The 18,218-nt window shown below is 51.6% G+C and overlaps 1 protein-coding gene across 1 annotated transcript in view; it reads left to right on the forward strand.

The window, feature by feature from the left end:
• The window catches only part of LOC133340325 (carbohydrate sulfotransferase 8-like), a 123,473-nt gene that overhangs the window by 58,794 nt on the left and 46,461 nt on the right, over window positions 1-18,218 (forward strand). The window contains exon 2 of the mRNA XM_061548465.1: window positions 1,358-1,643. Within this exon, the coding sequence (XP_061404449.1) occupies window positions 1,514-1,643 (130 nt within the window). The 5' untranslated portion in view covers window positions 1,358-1,513. The remainder of the gene's footprint in view (window positions 1-1,357; window positions 1,644-18,218) is intronic.

The following is an 18,218-nucleotide window of genomic DNA, read 5'->3' on the forward strand; positions in this document are numbered from 1 at the left end:
AAAAAACCTATTCCGTTGCACATCCCCCGCGTGCAAAATGCAGTCGTTAGAAAGTCTGTGACGTCCACCGCTTGAGACGACCCTGGACCCCACTCCAGCACCGCAGCCGCAGCCCTCCCAACGGAAACACCACCCCACCCCACCCCACACCACCCCACACCACCCCACACCACACCACCCCACACCACGCCACCCCACACCACACCACCCCACAACACCACACCCCACACCACACCACCCCACACCACACCACCCTACACCACCCCACGCCACCCCACGCCACCCCACGCCACCCCACACCACCCCACACCACCCCACACTACGTCACACCACCCACACCACCCACACCACACCACCCCACACCACGTCACACCACCCCAACCACACCACCCACACCACACCACCCACACCACGTCATACCACCCCACACCACACCACCCCACACCACACCACTCCACACCACGTCATACCACCCCACACCACACCACCCCACACCACACCACCCCACACCACGTCACACCACCCCACACCACCCCACCCCACCCCACCCCACACCACCCCACACCACACTACGCCACACCGTGCCGGCAGTTGGAGACAGCCGCACCGAAATAAATTGGGGGAGGGGGGGTAACAGAGGTCAAATATTCCCCGTATAGCCTTCAACAGACTATTAGGGCAAGTGCCGTTAGCGAGTAGCACCTATGAAGGCCGGCACGGCACACGAGGGGGTGGGTGGCCAGCACCACGGCCGGCCGCCTTTGTCTCCCGACTGGCGATGTTTACACGCTGCACCAGGTACTAGTTTGAGGCTGAGTCGACCTAGTGGAGGTCCAGGACCGGTCTTCATAAGCGTCCTCGTCGTCACCAGCCACGATCTGTTCGCTGCCAAACGAAGGCTTCTGCACGCTGTCCCCATCGCGCACGGCTCTGTGATGTCACCACCCACGTGAGCAAATCTCATTGCTCCATCTCCGCGGTGACCCTTGATTATATAGTACAACACATTTCCCCAGCCATTGTTTGTTAAGTATTACTACTACTATTATTATTACCACTACGTGTAATTACCCGCACATTTTTCGATTTAAAGCTTTCGTGACTGCAGGGATTCATCTTCTTGGTTCTTTCGGTAAAGTCACGTAGAAGTAATAAAATAATGAAAATAAAACACAATAAAATAATTCTCACGACGTTTCGGCCACAACGCAAGCAGCCGTCCTCAGGTGAAAACCAGGTATGTCGGGGAGACAGCGTCTGACCCCAATCGTCGTGCTTACCGGTATCATTGCATTTTGCCTTACAGGTCACTGACGCCAACAGTAAAACATGTGCCGCTGTCAATTTCTCTCCGCAGCGTCGGTGAGAATCGCTGTCATTCTCGCCAGCTCGCGGGCCGGCCTCGGAGCGAGTGAACGAGCGGGCGGGCGATCGACCCAGACGAGACGAAGGCGAGCGAGGAGTCTCCGAGTGAGAGCGCGTGCGTCGAGAGGGGGGGCGGGGGGGGGCCGCCATGGGGCGCGTGTCTCGAGGGATGCCCGCTCGCCGCGCCTTCCTGTGGCTCGTGGCGGCCGGGGCAGCCGCTCTCCTCCTCGCCGTCTACATGCAGAGGCGGCACGGCCCCACAGAGCACCACCCAGGAAGTGAGCGGACCCGCACTCATTCAGCCAGCGGCAACAGCGCGGTGGCTCTCCGTTATTGAACGGTCCGACGGCGATTATAATTCTTCTTCTTTTTTAAATCCTTTATATTAAGTTCGCTTGCTTGCTTGCGCGCGCGCTTACGACCGTGCAAATCTTTCGCTTGTTTTTTAACCCACTTCCCGTGATCCAATCGAGCTGACATTTTGCACACAGACTCGTTGTGCGTGACAATTTATTTTCGTGAAATTTTTTTTCTCCAAAATTTTACACTTTTTAGGAAAAAATCAATTATATTTAATTACCAATTGCTTAATGGTGGCAGGCAATCATCTGACCCATAGGTGGCAGCCATCTCAAGCCAGAGGACGAGAGGACTCTAGCCGCCACGCATATAAAGGATTTATAGTGAAAAACTTTGTTTTTACGGGTTAATTTTTTGTTGTTGAAACCACCGTCGTCTTCGTCACAATCCAGCGGCAGCTGCAGCTCCATTCGCAAACACTCATTTATGTATTCGTTCGCCGTTTAAATAATGTTATCCCAGAATTGCTATCGGCATCTTGGCATGGGATGAAGAATCCATTCAGATCTCTCAGGGCGGGGCAAACCATCGCGGAAGGGGATATCACAGAGCTACCTCTGAGATACATTTCAAGTGACCTCTGGTGCGCCCGTCAAATGGCTGCACTGGTGTAAAAGGAGACATCCGTCATCACGTGATTCTCGCGAGCGATTGCGACCAACAAATCACTCAATTCAACGTTTTTGTCCGACCTCCAGGTCAGGTCATGCACTCTCAAAAATCAAACTTGAAATTTTAGAAAGGTGATTTTGTTTTCGCCGAATGTTTTTGTAGCAATGCTCATCTTCGCCCAGCTCCGATGTATCAACTATATTTCAACATTTGTTTTGTTTTACCAGGTAAAGCTTACTGAGCAGTGTAGCTCTTTTTCAAAAGCGACCTGGCCACAAATGATAGCTCAAGGAAGTGGCTTATCGGGTGTAAATGTACAGCAGCCAAAACTCTAAACGCGTGACGTTGATTCCAAACGTGGTGGGAAAACCGAAGAAACCGGAGATAAATCCACGCGACCACGTGGAGAGAGACACGCAAACTCAAAATATACAGGTGTCAGAGTAGGAATCGAACCCACCACCTCCTGCATGCCAGGAGGTACCGTTCACGTTCTGTCGTAATGTGCACCGATGCCAACTTTATTGAGGGCGATTTTGGGAACGTAAAATAGAGATTTATTGATTGATTGAGGCGAGGGAGATACGATCTCGCCACCGTGGCACCCTGCTTAATAAATGGAATGACAAACATCGTTCAATAAATCACAAACACATTCACAAGAGATGTCACCGTGCTCGCTGATGCATTGCGTGCTGTGCTCAGCGTGTTGTTTCCGCACGATGTCTGACGTTTCGCTCCACGTGCTGGGAGCTTCTGGAGGAACCGAATATCCAAAAAACCTGAAAATCGTCCCGGGGCGTGTGGGAGTGAAACGTCGGACAACACGCGATATAACCCAAAGGCACAACGGAGAGCTATAGAGCACAACCGCGAAAACCCAGGCAGTTGGTACATTTGGACAGTGGCCACTGATTGCATGCGACGCCAGAGACCCATGGAGCTGCTTTTTGTCTTCAGTTTGCCGTCCTTCCCCCCACTTCCAAATTAGCGTGGTTCGCAACGTACGGTGCGAAAGAAGTCCAACGTACGTATACACATACTCAGTCGCCAATGAACGTGAACCACCGCGCTAGCTGCAGTCATCACCGCAGCGGCTTTGTGTCTCGTCATCGAACAAAGGCGACGGTCACCGCTTCATCGCGCAGCGCTTTCAGGTGGCGCTTCCGCGGCCGTCTGGAACGCTCTCCCCCTTCAGATATTGGGAAGCCGCCGGAGATGTGTGCACTTTTACATCATCATCGATATTGACAAACTCATTCGTTTGAAACTGCTTTTTGTGCGTTAGTTTGCTGTCCTTCCCCGGGACATCCGATTATCGTGGTGGGCCACGTGCGGTGCGAAAGGAGTTCAACGTACACACGAGACTGCTGTTCACTTCACAATAATAGACGTGTCCGTTGACGGCTCACCGTAGAAACTGTGGCAACAGCGATGGGAATTGAACCTCCCTCCCTCCCCCCCCCACAGACTCTGTGCAAATCGGCCCAGTGGCGAGCGAACGGTCGGCACACCACACACACCACACACACCGCACACACCACACACACACCACACACACCAAACACACCACACATACCACACACACACCACACACACACCACACACACCACATACACCACACACACCACACACACACCACACACACCACACACACACCACACACACACCACACACACCACACACACACCACACACACACACCCACCACACACACCACACAGGCACTGCACTCTCTCGCTCGCACACACGCTTGGGAATTCAGCGCTCACGCTCGTGCGTGCCGCAGAGTGGGGGGTTGAGAAGGGGGCAGCAGAGTGGGGGGTTGAGAAGGGGGCAGCAGAGTGGGGAGTTGAGAAGGGGCAGCAGAGTGGGGGGTTGAGAAGAGGGCAGCAGAGTGGAGGGTTGAGAAGGGGGCAGCAGAGTGGGGGGTTGAGAAGGGGGCATACCTCTCGAAGATCACTTTAACAAAGCACTCGATGTATTTCTGACGTTAACCGGCGAATATTCCCACGTGTCCGGCCACTGGACGGCAGGGAAGCGATCGGGCCGCCTTTCGACGGTGGCCCCAGGGGTAACGGAGCTCTTGAGCCGGCGTCGCTGAGACCCTTGGGTTCGAATCTGGGTGGAGTGAGTTGACGGTTTCAGCCCCGTAACCAAAATGACTGTTCACGAATATCAATTGCGTTTCGTCTTTCGCTTAAAATGTGTCTTCTGCCAGCTCTGAGATTTTGAAATGATAAATTAGAGGTGGTTTGATTGATGTGACAGACAATTCGCATGGCACGGAGACACCGTGCCCCCTGGCAGTAGATATACAGCGGCTGATTGAGGTGACTGCAGAAGTACTTCTGAGACATCAACTTCCCGAGCCAACACCGGATCCTGTACCGGTTGCTGCAGAATTCTGAACGTAAATGTGCAGCAAAATTGAATGATAACCGGTGGGTGGGAGGCGGGCGGGGGGGGGACCAATGAAAGAGACAAGATGCATCGTGCATTTGTTGACATTGGTCTGCGTCACGTCGAGACCGAGTTGACTCGTCGCGGTTGGCGCTGCAGCTCACGTCCATGCCACGCAGCGTGGTGGTCCGGGCATAACCATCGAGCGTGCGGCTGATGCCACTGCGCCTCCGATTAGCACGGTTGTGGCTACCCACGGTGCGAATGAAGTTCAACATAAAGCACCTGCAACTGCACCAAGGCCCGTGGGCCCCGGAGGCTCCCCACAGGCCAGAGGTCGCAAACGGGTTTTGATTCCTTACCCGTACCCGGCCGCACCAGGGTCGCAAACAGGCACCCGTACCCTACCCGATACCCGGCTACCCGTACCCGGCCGGGTATCGGGTAGAGTACGGGTATCGGGTACCCGATTGCGACCTCTGGGATGAAGCCATGTTGCAGGCGCGGGTGGGTTGATTCAAGGAACTTGAATTGTGAGAAGAGACAAGACGTTGGGAAATTAGTGACAAACAGTTACTCACCAGTGACTCACGGTCTACCCGTACCCGTACCCGGCCGCATCAGGGTCGCAAACGGGTACCCGTACCCGGCCGGGTACGGGTAGCCGGGTATCTGGTAGGGTACGGGTATCGGGTACCCGATTGCGACCTCTGCCACAGGCCCCGGGCCACACAGGGAGGGGGGCAAATAGGACCCAGGGATGGGTGCTTTCCGCGTTCCTCGCCACCGCTACGCCACTCAGACCACCAGTCGACTGACACGGTGACTCGATAGATGCACGCGGAGACCCGCGGAGACTTTACACAGCACGTGGCAAGGCTGGCACAGGACTCATGAACCTAGGTCGGACCCAGTGGTGCAATTATTGTGTGTGTAGTCGGTGCCTCTGCACTGTGGGGGAGGGGAGGGGGGGGGCAGTGGAGGGCAGGCAGGCGCTTGACTATGAAGATTGAGGGGGGGAGACGGACAGAGGGTCCAAATGAATGCCCTGCACTAGGGCACGTGGTTAGCTTCACCTTGTCGCCCGCCGCCGCCGTGGTGGTTGTGGTGGTGCGGTATTGCTTAACATTTCACGAGACGGACGCGTGTGATGCGAAGACAAATACGACGATAACAGCCGATAGGTTTGTGTCGCGGTGGATTTGCCCTGAGCCTCATTCCTCTGGGGATTGAAGATGTTTGAATAGCAGTGCATTTCATATGCAGGGGAAAGCTAAAGCTGGCCTTGAGCAGAGAAAAAAAATATACCCCGCTCGCCTCCCGATAATAATCAACTTGGTAAACAAAACCAAAAGCTGAGCTAACCCTCTCCGGATACGACGCTCATTTATATTTTAGGTGTTTTTTTTCTCCCCTACTTTCATATATTTATGATAAGCTTATTAAATGCTAACAAGGGCTAAAATGTTGGTTTATCGGTGCATTGTAGAGCAGAGCTGTCATGGAGATGTTTTGAAATGACCTCACGCAGCGGATCTTTTGAATTTGCTCGGTGCATTACGAACAGACGCAACCATTAAGATGCAAGACATGTAGAGACAAAGACCCCCCGTGTAGCCTTCAACAGACGGTTGGGGCAAGGGCTGTTAGCGAGCAACAATTAATGCCGGCATGACACACGAGGGGGCGAGTGGCCATCACCATGCCCAGCCGCCTTTGTCTCCCGAGTAGCGATGTTTACACACCGCACCAGGTACTCATCGGAGAGCTGAGACGACCTAGGGGAGGCCCAGGACAAGTTCAGATAATCGTCACTGCTGTTAGCCAGTGAAAGCTAATCGATCTTGGATGATACGATGCTTCACCACCACTCCCCATATACAAACGTACACACGTACACAACATATGTGGGTACATAAAATCTGGTTTCCACGGGAGACGATCTACATGTTGACGTGGCTGGCGTGTTACTTTGACAGCAATCTTTTCACACGTGCATATTTTTTTTTGTTTTAATTAACGTGCCAATCACATCATGCAAATATAATTTATCCCCCGCGAGCAACAATTTGCAAGAGAAAGGCAATCTAATCCCAAAGAAACATTATCACCGTGATTACAAAATGAAATTACTTAAGAAACGATTAACACATCTCAAAGCATTGTGCTTGTTTTTGTTCGAATCGTACTTTTTCTCATATCAAGTAATATTTATCAATCTTGATTTGAAGCTTTCGTGACTGCAGGAATCCATACTCTTTGGTTCTTTCGGTAAAAGTCACGTAGGTAGAAACATTTAATTAAATAAAAATAATAATATATCACTACGTTTCGATCGCAAACACAAGCGGTCGTCCTCAGGCGGAAAATCTACATCGTCATCCTACGTTGTCATCCTACGTCATCATCCTACGTCGTCCCACGTTCCTCCACATTCCCGTTCGGCCCCACAGTGACGACCGCGGCGGCCCCCTTACGAGATAACAAGCAGCGGGGGGGGGGGGGGGGAGTGTGACCCGCTGCCCGGCTGAGACTTGACACAGCTCCGCCCGCCACCGGGGCGATATTGCAACATTTGTCACCATTACACTCTGCCTGCTGCGCGCCCCCCCCCCCCCACGCGGCTCTCTCACCTCGCGTCGCCTTAGCGCGCTGCCCCCCACCCTCCCGCGCCGTTCAACCTCTGATCGGACCGCGCCGCCGCCGTTACCACGCCGAGGCCAGCCCCTTGCACTCTGAGCGGTGTAGCCACCGCCGTCACAATAAAACAACAAATGTGGGGGGGGGGGTGGAGCAAGGGGTGCCTTGCCTCCCACCGCCCCCCGTTAGCCAAAGCTACGAGCTGGGGGAGGGGGGCCCTTGACAAGCACCATGAGATATGTTTTCTACAAGGGCGTAGAAGAACGACGGCTATTATGTAACGACGTGATTAGGCGCGAGGAGCCGCGATACACTGTGTGTAGCCAAGGTGCGACCGTGCCAGGCAAACCAAATATTGGAGCACCACCTGATCGATTGCCGCACCCCCTGGGGCTGATAAAGTCGTCACCAGGCCACCTGAGCCTTTCTTTTTTTGCTCGAGCGGGTGCAGTTTACGGAGCGCGCAGGCCGGTGCAACTGCACGGGTCGGGGAGATTCTGGGGAATTGGGCTGAGCATCCTCCACTGCCACCCATTGAACTCCTCGTGTAAGGTCCCATGTCGGCCGAGCGCTGGCCAGTGAAAGATTGGCTGTCCGAGTCGGCCTGTGTTCAGCGAAGAGCCTGTGTCAATCAAGAAGCTGTGTCAGCGAGGAGAGTGTGTCACTAAAAAAAAAACCTGTGACAGTGATGATCCTCTGTCAGTGATGAGGCCGTGTCAGTGAATTCCGTCCGTGCCGGATGCGCATGAATCTAGCTCCACGCACACCCACGGATGTCTTTTATTTTCTCTTTTTATGCAAAACCCTTCAACCAATGCCCCCTTTAAAATGTAGAACACTCACGTGACCAATCACGTCTCGCTCTCCTTCTGCCAAGCGGGAACTGGGAGAGAGAAAACATTTCCGCAGTTTCCAAGTCATGTTATTAACACGTGGCAGTCCGGCTTAGGTTTCCCCCAAGTCAGATTTACCAAATAGATATATATATACCACAGCCAACAAATGTGATGGGTTCTTTTTTCTTCCCCCTTTTTATTCTTCTTATTTGTCACTGCTTGTTTGTTCCCTCGCCCACAGGAATCCCAACGCACCTGGCGCGGTGTCCGCTCACCGCGCCGTGATTAATGGGTCTGATTACGCACCGCGGATTCGGCACCCCAACCCCCTTCCCGCCCACGGGTCCCCTTATCTCTGGCACGGAGAATTTGTCCCGCGACGTAAATTGAAGTTGTAACCGAGCCGTGCCTTAAACCTCGGCCGTGCCAGGCAGCACTCAAACGCGGCGATAATAATAATAATGCCTGCCTCGTAATTTTTTTTTTTCGAGCGACTAAAAAATTGATTAATGAAGGCAGGGGCTGACGCTGATGCAGCCCATTTAAAGGAGGGTCATTAATTATCCATGAGTGACGCTTTATCATGCGCTGCCGTGCGCGGCGCCCTCTTCCCTGTAATTGTTTTATTTCTTGCGGACCAGGATGTCTTTTTTTTGTTGCTATTCCAAAAGTGTCCCCTCAAGGATTATGCGTCCCCTCGCTCGTGTGCATTGTATGAGATCTCCGACTCGTTCGTGCGCCACCATTCCTGGAGCCATCGGACAATTACCTTCCCCCCGTCCCCATCAACATCCTAATAATAAACGGTTGTGGTTTTTTTTTTTTAACTGAACACTTTCTCGACGCCAAATTGTTCGCAAAATGTTTTATTGACTTGCGTGCTATTGCTAACTTTGAAGTCACATGTCCGGTTGTTGTTGATTTTTTTCAAGCTCGCCGTCTGCTGGCTACAACCAAGCGGTCTCCTGGCCATGCAGCGTTCCTTCCAACCGACGTGGTTATCCCTGACAACCAGATATTCATTTCAGCCACGGCTGTCCGAGGTTGAGTTTTGGAAAAGGGGTCGCGGTTGTTTGGGGAGAAGGGGGGGGGTCATGGTTTTGGGAGCCCCTGAAATTACTCCAGGATGAATGTAGCCCTCCCCCCCCCCCCCCTTGCTCGCTGTGTCCAGGGATAGAACTCCCGTTGCTGGGCTCATAGCTCAGTGCAATAACCACCACCACCACGCCACCACCTCACCCCCTTGTTATCTCTGCATGTACCCATATTACTCACTCACGCGCTCGCGCGCACACAAGCCCCAGGCATGTGTAAGTGGGACAAACGTAGACACGTTGCATTACTCTCTTTTTTTCTTCTTCTTCTTCTTGCCCAGTTAAATGCAAATGCGTTCACAACACGAACGCGAGACGGGTGGACTCTCTTCCATTATGAGCTGTCAAGGCCGTCCTTTCGCGGAGATCGGCGCGCTCGCCGAATGAAGACACTTGTGGGCGTTCGAGAAGGGGGATGCGTTTGGCATGAAGGTTACAAACAGGGCGTGCACACACAGCGTGCGGCAGCGGTAGCAGCAGCAGCGGAGGCAACAGCAGTCCCCGTTACGGGTTATAGATTCTGCGCGTGCAAAATTAACAGCTCGGAGCAGCGAGATGGGGTAGGGCTTTAGATCAATGTCAAAACTATTATTTATACGCGGGATGTGCACGCGCGCAAAAAAAAAAACACAGGGACGCGGGAGACAAAACGAGGGAAGGGCGACTGTGGTTTATTTTTATTTTTTACGAGCTGGATTTGTTTCGCGGACTCGAGCGGCGAGCCTCGCAGCGGCAACCTGCCACGTTTTTTGTGCTTTCGGTACCGCGAGAGCACGGAGATTTCTCCCATTTTTCACCAGGAATAAATTTGACACTGATAACATTCCACACGGAGCATTGGTGGAGAGGGAGGGGGGCTAATTGTATAGGGTGGAGGGCGCGGAACCGGTAGGAATTCAGAACAGGAGGTCAGAGTGATATCTGTGCGCGTATTTATTTATTTCCCCTCGTTTAGTTTGGGGTCGTCGGGGAGAAATAATTCTGGGTAAATGCTATTTCTGTACGGTGAGTACCCTTGGTGTTTGTGCCATGTCGTGCGTACGCATTGATGTGAATGCGTGCGCTAGCGTTAAAGTACGCGTGGGTCTTTAAGAATTATTACGATGAGTCCTTGTGAGATGCCAGTGAGTGCTTTTGGCCAGGATTTGGCTCATTTCTGTCCGAGGTGGCTGTCACTATATTATCCTTTAGAATGCGTCTGTTTTAAATCCTCCCGGGTATCGCTGCTTAAATCCGAAACTACCGGCGCCAGGCTATAATTTTAATAAGAAATGTTTCTAAGCTCGCATGTGGAAGCCTCGATGTGATATCGCTCAGGCACCAATTACATTCGACACGCAATGACAAATCAGATTCGCCGATTAAAAAATTGATCCGAGCGCTCACGATCAAATCGCAAATGCAAAGATCGACTCCCGATCTGAATAATTTATGAGCAACGGTACTGTGTCACAATGCGTAGCGGCGATGAATAAATCCCAACGCTCTGGGTTTGCATCCCAGCCACGGCGAATATTCGTGTGCGGTTGATATCTGAACTGCAACACCCCATCCAACCCTTAGCCAAACCGGCGTGAGACCAGCGTGGTGAAGTATGGTCAAACCACCGCCCAATGACTGACGCGGAAGTGGACTGACTAAGGAAATCGCGGCACATTAGAATTATCCCTACCTTGCTATCCTTCCAAAAACTGGTGTCACATCGCATCGGATTAAATACATTTTGTTGATTTCACATCTAGGCTGCCAAATGAGGATGACACGTTAAATTATTACATCATTTAAAAATGGTCCGGAGAACGTTAATGCTAAATTGTCCTGAACAACTAAAATAATCTGCAATATTTTTTTGGTTTTAATCCAAAGCCCATCCCGAATTGTTGCATGTATCGTACGTGATTTACATACATCGAGATAATCCCTGTATATATGTAGTCATTGGTCACACGCACGTTGGAATATACACGTACGAATGTCGATACTATGGTGCGCGTGTATCGCTGGTCTCCACCTCGAGTGCTCCAGTGCTTCGCTTTGCAAAATAATTTTAAAGGTCAGCCGCGCCCATTCTGGCTGTTCCGAAAAATTCAAGTGGCCAGTACCCATCGTTATTCATGAACTCAGATGTCCACGGTGGCTTTTCGTGCGAGCGAACCGGAGGGCCTCAACAAAGCCCCACGCTTTACGAGGAGGAAACATTTAAAATCTCCGCACAGACAGATTCCGGAATCCTTTGCCATTCTGCCATCTCCTGACCACTCCATAGCCTAATCCCACAACCGCCTGGCATTCCCAGCCATGTACAAACCAAAGCTTAAAAAAAAATTCAAAAATCCCTGCTTAGCTTCCAAAATCTGACGAAATCGTGACGCATTCGGGATGGGGATTTGGCCACGGGCAAAGAGGGTGGGTTGGTCGCGGTTCAGCAACCGCGGATTTGCGCTAAAGTTTTCATCTCTGCGGGCACACAAAACCATCGTCGGGTCCGGAGCAGCTAAGCTGGATTGGGGCACACAGATGAATAGATGAATATATATTATATACACTCGCGCAAGAAAATAAACCCAGATGGTCCCGAGGGCATGGCTCTCGTGTGTGTACGCGTGTGACTGTGCGCATGAATAATTTACTGCCGTATTGATATTATTGACTTAAGGAGATTGAGTCCCCGGAAATCAAGAGCGTTGGATTATGTTGGTCGCCATCGTCGTCACGTGTTGCGGCCCGCGATGTTGTGAATTTATTTTCCCCATTATGAGTAAGTGTAATTATTATTAATAGGCATGTAATGATTCACCTTCCCCCACCCCCTCAACACCACTCAGCTATTCCAGCGAAGATATGACTCGTATCTAAGCTGCGCATGTTTCGCCGTTGTGCTGCACGGTTCTCCGACATAGTTTCGGATCGCGCCGGCGTGTTGCTCTTGGGAATGAGGTCCGACGTTTCGCTCCGCGTGCTGGGAGCTTCTTCGGGGAACTCAATTGAGCAGATTTCGATTTAAAGCTTTCGTGACTGCAGGGATTCATCTTCTTGGTTCTTTCGGTAAAGTCACGTAGAAGGGAAGTAATAAAATAATAAAAATAAAACATAATAAAATAATTCTCACGACGTTTCGGCCACAACGCAAGCAGCCATCCTCAGGTGAAAACCAGGTCTGTCGAGGCGACAGCGTCTGAATGGTTTTCACCTGAGGACGGCTGCTTGCGTTGTGGCCGAAACGTCGTGAGAATTATTTTATTATGTTTTATTTTTATTATTTTATTACTTCCCTTCTACGTGACTTTACCGAAAGAACCAAGAAGATCAATTGAGCAGCTCACGCTCTCCCTGGATTGTAGAGGAGTGCCAACTGTTGCTGGTGAGGCTGGTTTTTTTTGTCCATCTGGCAACAGCACCAGCAGGAGGAATCAGATGAGCCACCAAGCTCTTTTTCCCTACAGATGTCCAGTAGCGGCGGGTCAGCAAAGCTACAGGAGCAAATAATTTTAAAAAAAAACAACGATAGTGAACACGGTAAGCAAGTCACGAAATCTAAACACGTAATAAACGCACTCATTATATAAGTTCGAATCGTCGAGATTGGACAAGGCAGCAAATACAACGACAAAACAGTCCCAGACCACACCAATAAAACACCACACAGCAGTAGTAGTCCCTGAATAAAATGGCACATTGAACTATCGACACGACACTGGCAAGGATCAAAGTTACAAATCTCATTTCGTCCACAACGTGGCCGCTGTATCCAGCACTTATCTCCTGCGTGAGGAAGGGCTGTCAAGACCGACAAGCGAATTGCTGGCCAGACACCCAAAAGGGGAAATAAGGTTTAGACGTCCTCGCCTAAGAGGAGACTCACAATGGTGATGGCACGGGGATGGAGAGCTACAGAATAAACGATCCTACTCTCGTTGCTGCCGTCTATTCGACTTTAACTTAAAACATTTTTTTAAATTTTAGCAGCTAAGAAGGGCCCACTGAGATATATAGATATTTTACAGAAGCGACCAGGCCCACGAATAACAGCTCAACGAGGACCCGGAGAAAAATCCACGCGACCATGGTGGAGAGAGAACATGTAAACTCCAAATATACAGCAGCAAGCGGCAGGGTCGACATCGAATCCACGACCTCCTGTATACCAGGCGAGGTAGTTAACATCCCCTAGCCACCGTGATGATGATGATGAGAGAGAGAGACACGCAAACTCCAAATATACAGCAGCAGGCGGCAGGGTCGAGATCGAATCCACGACCTCCTGTATACCAGGCGAGGTAGTTAACATCACCTCGCCACCGTGATGATGAGAGAGAGACACGCAAACTCCAAAAATACAGCAGGCGGCAGGGTTGAGATCAAATCCAGGACCTCCTGTATACCAGGCGAGGTAGTTAACATCCTCTAGCCACCGTGATGATGATGATGATGATGAGAGAGAGACACGCAAACTCCAAATATGCAGCAGCAGGCTACAGGGTCGAGATCGAATCCACGACCTCCTGTATACCAGGCGAGGTAGTTAACATCCCCTAGCCACCGTGATGATGATGATGAGAGAGAGAGACACGCAAACTCCAAATATACAGCAGCAGGCGGCAGGGTCGAGATCGAATTCACGACCTCCTGTACCCCAGGCGAGGTAGTTACATCCCCTAGCCACCGTGATGATGATGATGAGAGAGAGACACGCAAACTCCAAATATACAGCAGCAGGCTACAGGGTCGAGATCGAATCCACGACCTCCTGTATACCAGGCGAGGTAGTTAACATCCCCTAGCCACCGTGATGATGATGATGAGAGAGAGAGACACGTAAACTCCAAATATACAGCAACAGGCGGGAGGGTCGAGATCGAATGCACGACCTCCTGTACCCCAGGCGAGGTGGTTAACATCTCTTAGCCACCGCGGCGTCTACCACCCTAAACAAGGCCTCCTCGCCACCTTCACCGGGCAAGACCTAAAGGCGCACGCTCTCAGGACCATCACCACGATAGACATCGACGACAGCCGTCACAGCTGGTCACGTGGCAGTCGTCACCACCTGTGCCAGCAGCCGCTGTAGACGCGGGTGACTTCAGCAGCCGCCACGGCACTCACACCGGGGCTTCTCGGAAAATTGACAAAGCCAGACACGTCCCTTATGTACGAGCCTAAACAGCTGGGCACATTCCACTCAGGCCGATGGAAAAAAAAGGAATAGAACCCATACTCATGCTTGGTCTCAGAGGACAAGGAAGGACAGCCGCTAATTGTTTCTCGAACAATTATAAGTAATTGCCCAAAGAGCCAACACGGACCGGCAGTCACGCACATCAGTTTACTGGTACCGGCCGTAACCTCAACACCACGGCCACCGCGTTGGAACTATCAGGCGGCCAAGCGGCTCCGGCTGCTGGAAAAGAAAACCGATGCCCGATTGAAGAACCCAAAGCCAGAGTCGAACGAGTTCTATTAAAATAAAAAGTAAAAATTAAAGTCCCTGAACTCTGCACGGAGAGAGCAAAGCTCCTCCAGAACCGAGGGTGCCTCAAATCCAAACAGCATGCAGACCGCCGCAATAAACATAAACCCCCGCAGTGAATGCGGTAAGCTTGTCACGCGCTTTCCTGTTCAAAGGACCATGCGCACGTCTCATGGACGAAGGGGAAATTAAAGACACGAGCCGCAGTAGTGCGACTGGAGGCAATGCAAGCCGAGCTATGGACCGTATCGTAAACCACTGAATCCTGCGCTCGTTCGACACAGCAATAGCAATAAACAGCACAAACTTTCTCCCGAAGCCCTCTCCGCTGGATAGCAGCCCTCGCCACTGGCATTTAGCCAGTGGACGGATTGCCATACGGGCCTATTTTAGCCTCGCAGCAACGCAGGAAATATTCAGTGGCAGATTAAACCCTGGTAAGCAGCCACCAGCGAATGCATTATCGCGATGCGTGTTGAATGGACCTGCTTATAGATTCGCAAGCCTTGTGTATCAGCCAGCTTGTGTCAAAACTCTGTCAGCCTTTTAGTAACAATACAATAATAATAATATGCAGGAATAAATAATAGATTAATTCTTCATGGGTGTGAGAATATCACGTGCGCGCATGGAGGAGAGAGAGAGAGAGAGCGCGCGCGAGAGATGGAAATGTCTCATTATAGCTGGCTACACGCCAAGCCTATAAGCACTTTGTTTGGAAATCCAGATTCGACAAAGCAGGTGTGTGAAAAATGTATTCTTTTCATTTTCACCGGAGCGAAACGGTACGAGAGGAGAAACAGCCGTGAAAATATTAAATAGCGTTCGAGTGGAGATAGCCAGCGAGGGTTTGATTACGTCACCCGTCTAAAAGCCCTTCGCTCGCCCTGACACAGTATCCACGCGTGATCACTATTGCACGATGGCGGTGGGGTTTTTTTTTACTTAGCCACAGCGCGAAACATGAATATTTACACAAGCCCTATCTCTCTCTGCATGCATGATTCAGCCAGCCAGGACTCGTTTGTGTATGAACTTCTTTGACACCGTACGTAGCCAACCGTGCTAATCGGAGGTTCGGGGAAAGGACAACAAACTTTTGAAAGACATTCATTTTCAATCTAGATATAGAATTGCATAGCTCCAGTGAGTGGCTTCCTAATAGCGAATGGAAGAGCATTCCAGACGGCTACAGGAGCGCATCTGAAAGCGCGCGATGCGGTGACCGGCTTTGTTCGATGGCTAGCAGCCAAAATCCGCTACTGCGAGGATGAGCGGAGTTTGCGTGATGGTTTAGGGTAGCACTTTGGACTTGGAATCATCCGTCTAAGCCACTCGCTCACCCTGAGACCGTTTCCATGCACGCTCACGGCGGTTTAGTTGTTGTTGTTATCTTTTTTCAACGTAACCACGGCGCGCAACATGAACATTTACACAAGGCCCGTGCGTGCATGATTCAGCCAGCCAGGATTCCGTGCGTTCCAACACGTGCATGCCTTTCTCTGCCCCAGACACGCGCGCCAGATACCGGGGCTTGTGGAGACGCCAATTTAATGTTTAAACGCACTATTAATAACATGGAGCTCTTACCCCCCCCCCCCATCCTTTCTGTGGCCCCGCGATGACGGAATCGTCTGAAATGCGCCTCACCATAAATAATAAATGAGTTGTTGCAAGATACATTTCTATCCTTCCATTAATATTAATGCGCGCCAAATTTTTCCTAGAGTGTCTCCGGCACATATTTCACGCTCCGCATTAAATCACTTATTTATTTATGAACGTATTTACAGTATTTAAACTAAAAAAAAAATTGCGTTCTATCGTTCGTCCAAACTCGCTCCGCTACATCATGAGCGCGCCTAAGCGAAGCTGACACTTCTCTCTTGATTTGAAGCTTTCGTGACTGCAGGGAGCCATACCTCTTTGGTTCTTACGGTAAAGTCACGTAGATAGAAAAAATAAATACTGGTAGGAACCTCCTGGTTCCACCAGCCCACAGGGGATTATTGTGTCCGTCCGTCGTGCAGGGAGGGGCTGGGTGGGGAAGGAGGGGCTGGGTGGGGAGGGGAGGGTGGGGAGGGGCTGGGGGGTGGGGAGGGCTGGGTGGGAGGAGGGGCTGGGTGGGGAGGGAGGGTGGGAGGGGCTGGGTGGGGAGGGTGGGGAGGGGTGGGGGGGAGGGGCTGGGTGGGGAGGGTGGGGAGGGGTTGGGTGGGGAAGGAGGGGCTGGGTGGGGAGGGGAGGGTGGGGAGGGGCTGGGTGGGGAGGGTGGGGAGGGGGGGAGGGGCTGGGTGGGTAGGGTGGGTGGGGAGAGGCTGGGTGGGGAGGGGCTGGGTGGGGAGGGTGGGGCTGGGTGGGGGGTGGGGCTGGGTGGGGGAGGGGCTGGTCACCCCGTGGTGCCCTTATAAAACTCAACATTTAACCTACTCACGCCGGCTTGTGCCCGCCCTCACAATCGGGCATATTTGCGGAATACACCACGCCGCCGTTGACCCTGGCCATTGACCGAGCAACCCAACGTTCCTACCAGCTCCCTCCGCAGGACAATGTGTTAAAAGAAAACACGGCGTCGCAACACAAGCGTCCTGAAGACGGACACTTGTGTTGCGCCCGAAACGTCGTGTTTTCTGTTATTATTTTTTCTTCTATCTACGTGACTTTACCGAAAGAACCAGAGAGTACTGACAGTTCTTGTCCACGGCTTAGAGTCTTTCTCGCGCTTCCTCGAAGGAACAGCCCGGATGAGTGCATGTCTCGCCAGACGATGCAGCCACCAAGTCAGATGTCGCCTCGTCTCGCCGTTGCGTCGAGACCGCGCTTGGCTTTCCGAGATGTGACGAGGTCGACGTATATCCAAGAAGCTCTTTTGGTCACAGCCTCTCAAGTCAGTATAAAGTGTTTTCCACATATCAACACCCAACACCTTTGCTGAACTAAAGAAACATTAACCATCACGCAGACTCTGGTGATACTCGCAGCACCAGCTTTTGGCTGGCCGTCGAAGGAAGGCGGTCACCAGATGCACTTCTGTGGCCGTCTGGAACGTTCCTCCTTCTAACATTAGAACGCCACTGGAGCTATGCACTTTGAAATCTCCTCAATTGAAAACCCATTTCTTTAGAACTGATTTGTGTTTATTTTGACGTCCTTCCACCGCACGATCCGATTATCACGGTTGGCAATACACGGTGCGAAAGAAGTTCAACATACACACATTGCATGCCAAGCCGTGACCATTTCCTCCGCCGATATCTCCTTGCCAGCGTCTCACCTACTTCCACTCTGTCCGTCGCTGCCTGCGTCTTTCAACCGAGTCGCTTTCCATCGAGTTCACAGTTTGGCATTTGATGCTTGGAAAAGATCCGAGGTCTTCGTCTTCCGCCGAGCACCATCGTGCATTCCCTCCATCGCCGTCCTTTTGCGAACTGGTCACCATCCATCC

Source organism: Lethenteron reissneri, chromosome 9, assembly GCF_015708825.2.
Source record: "Lethenteron reissneri isolate LAM-NWPU_2019-01 chromosome 9, ASM1570882v1, whole genome shotgun sequence".
In the NCBI taxonomy this organism is placed as follows: Eukaryota; Metazoa; Chordata; class Hyperoartia; order Petromyzontiformes; family Petromyzontidae; genus Lethenteron; species Lethenteron reissneri.